The sequence below is a fragment of the Anoplophora glabripennis genome, unplaced genomic scaffold (assembly GCF_000390285.2).
Source record: "Anoplophora glabripennis isolate ALB-LARVAE unplaced genomic scaffold, Agla_2.0 scaffold495, whole genome shotgun sequence".
NCBI classification, from domain to species: Eukaryota; Metazoa; Arthropoda; class Insecta; order Coleoptera; family Cerambycidae; genus Anoplophora; species Anoplophora glabripennis.
Genome location: NW_019416680.1, coordinates 167,205 through 176,902, shown reverse-complemented (window position 1 = coordinate 176,902; position 9,698 = coordinate 167,205). Strand labels below are relative to the sequence as shown.

Below are 9,698 nucleotides of genomic sequence, written 5' to 3'. Positions count from 1 at the left end.
TTTTTTTTCCTTTTTCCCTAAAGGCCTTTCCACATATCTTTGAACTTGTCCTTTTACTCTTATAATTCACTTCACTTCACTTTCTCTTATTCACTCATATACCTTATTCTACTATCTTTACATTCAATTTTATCTTATACTTCAAAATAATATTTTATTTACATATTTTATTTGCCCTTTCTAATAGCTACAGAATCCTTGTGTATTCTAGTTTAAGTTTGACATTTTTCTGACATATATTTGAATTCATCTACAACTTGTCTTTCAATTTTAATATCATTTATTACCTCTAATTTTAACTTGTTTTCTATCTATTTATTAACATAATAATCAACTCAATCATAACTTATACAATAATCATTCCAACCTTTGATTTTGTCACTTTGTCTTTTACCTAACGATTTTAAATTTAAATATTACTTTTATCCCATTAATCTGGTTTCATTTCAATATATATCTAAAATAAGTAGAGTGGAGTATGATTTACATGACTTAAAGTAACATCCGAGCTCAGTTTTGATTAAGAAATGAGTGAAGAAGTTTGAAGAGATGAGATCGACAACAAATTTAAAGCAAATCGGAGGCCCGCAGAATTAATGAAGTGAGTAGAACGTACAGCAAGCAGCAAGTTTCCGTTTCAGATCAAGCGATCCAGATTTATCGACGCGCAAAGGTTTGGCTGAATTAGAAATACCACGCACATCCTTACGCCGTATTTGAAATCACATCCATACAAGATCCAATTAGTACAGGAATTGAAACCTAATGATTTAAGTTTACGCAACTCGTTTGCCGAAGTTATCTTGGATCGCTTCAATAACATTGATAACATCTTGTTTTCCGACGAAGCCTACTTCCACCTTAACAGATACGTTAATAAACAGTAAGATATTGGAACAGCCAAAATTCCAAAACCAAACATCAAAGGCTTCTTCATTCTCCTAAGGTAACGGTTTGGACGGAAATTTCAGCTTGAGGATCATTTCTTCGAAGATTCTCGCGGCCGTACCGACACTGTGAACTCTACTGAGTATGTGAGAATATTACGGGAGTTTCTTGCACCACAATTACAGGAATTCGCTGGGTACAATCGGAACATGTGGTTGCAGCAAGACGGAGTCACTTGCCACACCCCTAACGAGTATCTGCCGATAGTGTCTCGGCAAAGCTGATATCCAGGAGAGGGGACATCCTGTGGCCACCCAGGAGATCCAATTCGATGCCAGCAGATTCTTTTTATGGGGATATTTGAAGAATCGCGTACACCCGTAAAACAACGACACTGCTTATGTTAAAAGCAAACATTATAGAAGAGATGACTGCTATATCATGGTTTCTTTGCTGAGGAGTCTTCGAAAATTTCTGTGCTCGTTTAGAAGAATGTCGAAATCGAGATGACGGTCATTTAGAGGACATTATTTTTAAAAAACAAATTCCCGTTTATTATTATTTTTTAATAACTAAATTTTGAAATAAGGCGTATAGTTTTATTGTTATTAAATATTTAAAACTGAACAAATTCATGGCCCACCCTGTATCTAGAAATTTTTAAAGGTTATCGTAGGACTATACGTTGTCAACAACAAGTCCAAATTGTGCCGAAGATTTTAGTCAGATTAGTATCTGATCGATAGTCGATATTAGCGTAGATCAATAACATTCAGCTCTTTAGAATTCCATCACAAATTGGAGGTTGCCATAGAAAAAATGATAATTACCTCACATCTCAAAAACGATGTAACATTAAATTTAACAAAAGGACTAATAAAATATAAAAATGGGTAAAACTGATTGCGTGCTTTTCGCAGATGATACAACGTTACTTGCTAGAGGAGAACAGAATCTGCTTGAAGGCTTTGAAAAAGCAAAAGTGGTTTAATGCGAATAAATTAAAATTAAATGAAAATAAAACCAAGAATATAATATTCAGCTTGATTGGCGGGTGGAAAAATTCGAACCTGTACGTCTTCTTGGAGTCGTACTTGATAGTGGTCTGACTTGGTCAGCGCAAGTTGACACTCTATGTGCAAAGCTTTCATCTCTGATTTTTATCAATTGAGATCCTGCTTGGATAATATTGCCATCAGTGGCGGCCCGTGGGTTTGAATACAGGGGGGGGGGCACATTTTGAAAAGAGGACGTACATCATAAGAGCTGCGGGGGTGTGGGCAGGCGAAAAATTTTAAGGAATTTGAAGGTCATTGTGTTTTGCAAGTATCCCAAAATGAATACTGTCAGTGTGTACAGTAGCTACTTAGATACAATGCGAGAAATAAAATTCCAATGTGTGGGGGCTGAAGTGGATAATCGATCAACCAACACAGTTAGGATATAATTATGTAGATTACTGTAATAGTTCATTCTGTATAGTTTTTGAAGTTCCTTTAAAAACATGGGCATCACTAAGATGTTTATCTAAAACGGGATCAATTTTTGCACTATAGTCTATCAGTTCTAAAAATACCCCTTTGTTTACCGAGTCACTTTTTTTATTATGTCCACGAAGAGAAAGGTTACATGTACCACATAGTTTTAAGATATTTAAAATTTTTGAAAGAAGCAATCGATTTTTCTTAACTGTTTCGTTATGACTATTTACTATTTATTTGTTCTGCATAAGCACTATTTAAACAAGAAGCAATATTTACTCTTCCTAAAAGTAAAAAACTCACCAACTTATTTTTGTGTTTAGGAGAATTTTCATGTTTCTTAATTTTAATTTCTAAATGTTTCAAGTCAGAAACTCCAGTTTTCGTCCAGTTTTCTTCGCCTCCTCCAAACAATAAACATACAAAACAAAAAAATCTATTTGTTTGGTCACAACCACACAACCACAGGGTCTTATCATAAATGTTTTTATCAAATTTGCGAAAGCCGGCCCACTTTTTGCACTCTTTCTGCACCTCAACTAAATTCAACACTGGCGTTGGACGTCCGTTATTTTTCAATTCGACTTTTTCCTCTAAACTTAAATTACTAATAACAAGTTTTTTTATTTCACAAACCCTCATTTTAAACTTAAACTTATAAAATATAATGTCTTAAAAAGCGCCAAAGCAAAAACAAAACACATATAACCACACTTCAGTGATACGGGTTACTGCCTCATGGAGTCCCAAAACAAAGCGCGCGAGCCTATCGTCGCCTATCCCCTCCACGTGCCAATTTGTCCAATCATATGTAAAAATATGCTTGCACGATGGACTCAGATTTCACGGTCCGCGATGGAGTGGGGATTGCGCGCGCGGTTAAACATAACTCTTTGGTACGATCATAGATGGCAGATGGCATTAATCTGAGCTACGTTCACGGAGTACATGCACTTTATGCAACCAACCTAACATCCAAGAGATATTGAATGCATGCTATTTAGATTTCTTATTGATTTAAATAAATACATTATTTTAAGTTTATAGTTTGAAAATATCTGGGGGGGGGGGGGGCGGAGTCCCAGAGTCCTCCTTCACGAGCCGCCACTGATTGCCATGCAATGGTCCACACTTTGACATCATATGCTATTGTCCTTTGGGAAAATTCATCTAAATCGTACAAAGTTTTTCACTTGCAAAAAACTACTATTAGGATCATAGACTCAGAACCATTTGATACTCATTGTAAATCTTTGTTTAAAAGTATGGGATCCTACCTTTGCCATGTTTGTATTTTTTTGAAAATTTGTTATTAATACACAAAAATCTACATAATTTAACTGTACATTCAGATATAGACGTATGTACTCGACTCCGAGAAGATCTCATACCATCATTTTCAAGACTGAGAATGGCTCAGACTAACAAAATTGACGTTAGTTTTGTATAACAAATTCATTTTTATAAATTAGCAAATTTTTTTTTAATAGAAAAGGCTTTTTATAGTGTAAATGAATATCTTGAGGATAAACCGTCTATATAGATGTTTATGAAGACAATAATGAGAAATATTTGTGTTTTTAATACTTTGTTATTAATTTTTTATTCGACAATTTTTAATTCTGTTGTATTTTAAACCAAATTTGTATTTTACAGTGCTGTGTATTTTAAATTTTCCTTATGATAAAAATATATTCTGTATTTTTAACCTATTTACCTTTATCATCTCTTGTAAATTATGGCATAAATGTGCTGTAAGTATATAGGGAGCCCCATAAGCACATGATCAAAAAAGTACCTACTGTGATATTCTTTGGCTCAAAAGAAGACGATCTGACCTAACATTCATTAAGAAAAAATGTCTGGCTCTTCTGCTATTGCTCCTCTGCTCTTGAAAAAAAAATGTTTTTTCTAATATCTGTAGAATGTTACTATAGATTTTAATGAAACTTACTGTGGACATGTTCCTAAGTAAGACTCATATTTTGATGAAGCAACCGCGTCCATCTACCTTGCGCTAGTGGTAAATTCTTGAGTGTCTTGGTACAAGATTTACCAGAACTTTTTATTTGGTAGCTGGAATCAATTCATTTCTATTTTATTGATGCATCAGTCCTCCTTCGAGATTTTCATGCTCTTAGTAGAATCTTGTAGCATTCATAGTTTTTACGCACAAAAATCTTTTCAATTTTAGACAATTATTATCACTACTACTCAAGTACAACTACTCACTACAATCACTACTATCGTAGTAAGCGACGATATCAGTTTATAATAAATGAATTCTCAAACTTTTGACTAGGCGGACGTAATAGGGAATGATCCAGAAATGTTGAGAAATGCTCAATTCAATTTCAATCGAAGGATCCAGCTATGCATCCAGGAAAATGGCGGGTATATCGAACATTTCTTGTAATTCCATCGTCATCGTAATTGTGACCATTTTATTTTCAATATTGATATCCTAGGTAAAAAAATTGGCATAATTATTATTAGAGAAAGCCGCTTCTTGTGAAAGGGCAGATTTACTGCGATACGTCTAAAATTGTCGCAACGAAACAGAAAACATTTTTTTGCGTAAAACTATGAATTGTACAAAATTTTACCAAGAGCACGAAAATCTCGAAAAAGGGCTGATGCATCAATAAAAAAATTCTGGTGATTCTTGTACCAAGACACTTAGGAATTTAACTTGCCCAAGGCAAATGGACGCGGTTGCTTCACCAAAACATGAGTCTTACTTAGGAACAAGTCCACAGCAAGTTTCATTAAAATCCATAGCAACATTCTCCAGATATTACAAAAAACATAATGTTTTTCAAGAACTTTGACAGTCAGTAGCAGAGGGGCCAGACATTTTTTTTAAATGGTTAAGTCAGATCGTCTTCTTTTGAGCCAAAGAATATCGCAGTACCTTTTAGATCATGTGCTTATGGGACACCCTGTATATTGCCAATAAAGGTCTATCTATCTAATAATATCCTCTCACTAAATAAATTCCCATTTGTCGTTGTGTTTTTGCGAAAATTTTGTCACTTCTCCAATCCTTCATTTTTGTTACACAGTGTTATCTGGAATAAATTTATAATCTACACTTAAATCAACATGTAGAATTCTTTTAAATAAATTCCTTCCTGTTTGAAAATCCGAGAATAGAAGTGATATAATTGTAAATTAAAAGAGGGTGGATTGGAACCCTGCCAGATAGTTTAAAGCAGAACATTATTTTTTATGGAGGGTATTCCGGAAGATTTACATCTGCATTATCATTTAGATTATAATACCGACATAAAAACTGGGAGCAATGAAAAACAACACTTTTAAGCAGAAATTAAGTAGGTGGAACCAATTGCAATTGGATTGCAATCTAAATCTTTGTTCAATTAATGGGAAGGGAATATTCACGGACATTAATTTGGTCATATGTGGCATGTTGTTTAAATTTAAAAATATGAATCATGTATATATTATTTTTTAAATTATATAGATGTTATTATTAATAATAAAAATCTGTGTTAAAAAAAATAAAAAAAAATTGAAAGACACCTAATATTCATTTTCTTTTCTAATAATTATGCGACAAAAATTTATAAATTGGTGAAAATAAGAAAATGGTGGATAGTCGTCCTAAAACTATCTTACTGTTGCTGTGAGTTCAATAATATCGTAAGTAATATCCAAATCCCTAGGTTTAAAGTATGAAAATTTTTGACAATATCACCAAAAATATTATTTTTATATACTGTTGTCTTTTAAAGGAATAAATCTCCCTTAGTAACCGTTTTTGGAGAAAGTTGATATGAAAAAGTATCCTTATTTCCTGGAAAAAACATTGGGAGACAATTCAGAGCCACCCAGTAGATTCAAAGTATGAACAGTTAGTGATAACTTCGCCTAATTTACAAGCTTTACCAATATCTTGGAATCAAAATAAAATATTTTAACAAAATTTATATCCAAAGTTGCATCGTTTAGTGGCTAGAGGACATTAAGGTTAACAAAAAAATATTTTTTTTACAAATACTTTAAAACACTTTGTCTGATTTAAATGAATATTAGTATACTACATAGTACTAACTTCTGTCACTTTTTGACACAGTAACAGGCCCAAGTTTTATATAAGTTTTTCCTCTCTTTTCAATTTTTCATATTTTTAATCATTTTGCATAATTAATTATTGTATTGGTCTCACTACTGCATTTTCGATAAAATTTCGAGTTAATTGCAAGAAAAATTGATTTATTTCAACTGTTTCTTCGAAATGAATTTTTGAAGCTTTTAAGGAAACATACAACTTTTATAGGAAGCTTTTCCTAAAGTTAAAAATAAAAATGAATCATTTTCGGTGGGAAATTCTGTACACTCTTTCTTGCAAAATTAATTCTCAATAATGAAAAAGAAATTACAATAGGTCAAGCCAATAATGTGTTAATAGATTTCGAACAAAAACATTGACAGTACAATTTTTCAAAAACGCACCTAAAATATTATAAGAACCTTAGAACTTCCAATTTTGAAGAAGTTATAGCGTTCAAATACGAATAGATTAATAAATAAAACTATTTGCGCTTAATTCAATTAATTTCTTGTTATGATAATGGTCTGCGCTACTATACATCAGGAAATTCTGTATGCATTTGTACAGGACGTTCCTTTAGAAAAATATCATCTTGATGAACTAGTAAAAGGAACCATGGGTCGTTTTTTTGTTCAGCATATTAATCAGTAAAAAAATTACTATTTCGATAGTGATTTCTAATGATGAAGTTGACAGTAGTGTCGATGATACCTAAGACGTTGGATATACCACAACTTAAATTGATACTCACCTTTCTTTTCGAGCGTATCGCGTCTAACTGTCTTTGTGTCATTTCTCCTATTGAACTAGATCCCCAAAGAACTCTTCCCATTGTGGTATAACATACTGACATTAGAATCATCGGAACAATATATGTTATAAAGAGAAACAACGTCTGATACCTGAAAAAAGAAATTCATGTTATATTTACTTCATCATATTTATAATTCATATTTATTTGCACAAATTAAATTAGTCTAAAAACTACTGTATTTTTCCTATGTACCTACATAGTTACTTGTAGTTCTTAAGATTATTTGGAAATTAAGTTAATTTGCTAAAGTGTCATTATCATTTTTTATTTGATAAAAAACAAAGGAAGGTAGAATGTTGTGTACATAATCCTGCATATACGAAGTCTGTTCAGAAAATAACCGAACTTTATTTTTTTTAAGCTTTGTTATTAATTTTATACATTTTATGTTTGTTTCCTTCAAAGTTATTCACACACTTTTCGCAGCGGTGTTTCCATTGCGCGAAACAGTCTTGGATACCTAACTTAATTTGAAATATCCTTTAGTGACGATTTGCTTTGAGACGTCAAATGATTCAAATATTAATGACGATTAATAATCTGAAAACGGCGACCTTTCAACACTGGTTTTAATTTCGGAAATAAGAAAAAATCGCAAAAAGCCAGGTCTGGCTAGTAAGGGGGGTGATGGAGGACAGTAATCTGATTTTTGGTACATAACTTACAAATTGTCAAAGTCGAGTGTTGGGGTGCATTGTCATGGTGCAAGAACCATGAGCTGTCTCACCACAACTTTAGTCTATTTTTGCGGATTTTTTCACGTAACCCTTGTAAAACGGCTTCATGGTACACATGGTTCACTGTTTCACATTGAGGAAATAATTCAAAATGCACAATTCCATTAAAGTCGAAAAAACAGTGAGCATCACTTTGACATTGCACCGAGACTAACATACTTTCTTGGGGCTTGGAGATTCTTTGCCAATCCATTGCTTTCGTCTCGTGTTATGTGATCTTTGAATAAATGTTTAATTTTCTTTCTGTGGTTCGGTCATCAAACGAAAAAACAAATTTCATGACCGCAATTTCTCTGACAGTAAATCGACGATTTGCACGCAGTAGATTTTTGACTTACTAAACGTGGTCGAGGATTATCTTCAATTGACTGCCGACCACTGTTAAATCGTGAAAACTATTCGTAACATTGCGTACGTCTCAGAGCCTTCCCTCCGTAGGCTTCTTTCAAAAGTTGAAATGTTTCCGTGAGAGTTTTCCCCAGTTTCACTCAAAATTTTATGTTGCGTCGTTGTTCCCGTAAATTGCACATTTCAAAAATCGTTCCTAATACTTAAACACGTCCAAGAAAACTTTAGAGGAGGTTATGCGCAACGCAATGCTGCCATCTGCATATCACTAAGAGCGTAATTAAAAAAGTTCGGTTATTTTCTGAACAGACCTCGTACAGTTCAGCCCTGGCATTTTATAAATTTTATCTTTTCCTCTAGATTGTTCGCTGGCGCGGCGCGTAATTTGCCTTTTCCAATTTTGTAGACAAATTTATGTTTTCAGCGTTTTAGAATTTCACATGGATCAGTGAATGACATGATTTATGGCGATTGTCCACTAAATTGGCGTAGGTAGATTAAAATAGCACATATTTTAAATTTAAAATGACAAAGATAATATTTGTTTGCAGTGCACAGTGGCATATACAGAATTTTGATAGAGGGTTTAAGAATCGTTTATTAATAAGCTATTGGCATTATTACAAAGAAAATAGTAAATATTGTATGAAAATTAAGAGTAATTTCGAGAGCAGGTAATTTATTGAAAGAAGTCTATTTTTAAATGAAAATTAATGACGTTATATGATATTGTCATCATGAGTTAATAATTATTTTACATAGGAATATAGACGATGTATTCTTATTACTGCCAATAATGTACCCAGGAAAATTTTTATACATAATTTCTTATTATTTTTGTAAGTACTTTAAATAAAAATGAATGCTTGACATTTGGCTTTAGCCTGGGATCGGCTTGCCGTACTTATCCCCACTTCCATTCGTTCTTCTCAATCTCCATTCCAATAGCACAATTGTAGTGTTGGTCACATACTAATTTAATTTTGAGATAAATTTAAAATAAAAGAAAAGATAAATTGAGAAATTTATCATATAATTTCTTAGATAAATCTACTACAATTTATTATGACAATTTCAAGGCCGTTAGCTCAAAATATGAAAATGTGCCTTAAAACTAAAATTGCTATGTAGTATTAATTTAGTATATTTTCATAATTATTAAAAAGTGATAATTAGAAGCAGAGGACAGTAAAATATAAATATACAGGGTGTCTCATAATTAGCTGCCAATCCTGAACAAGCCGATTCTATGATCAAAACTAAGTAAAAAAGTTCATATGAACATGGGTCCGGAAATGCTTCCTAAGGGCACAGGGACCCATTGAAGAGGGAGGAATGGAAATCATTTTTTT

At 32.7% G+C, this 9,698-nt stretch overlaps 1 protein-coding gene across 1 annotated transcript in view; it reads right to left on the bottom strand.

Moving 5' to 3' along the window:
- The window catches only part of LOC108910351 (tachykinin-like peptides receptor 86C), a 220,230-nt gene that overhangs the window by 62,123 nt on the left and 148,409 nt on the right, over positions 1–9,698 (bottom strand). The window contains exon 3 of the mRNA XM_018714923.1: positions 7,199–7,349. Within this exon, the coding sequence (XP_018570439.1) occupies positions 7,199–7,349 (151 nt within the window). The remainder of the gene's footprint in view (positions 1–7,198; positions 7,350–9,698) is intronic.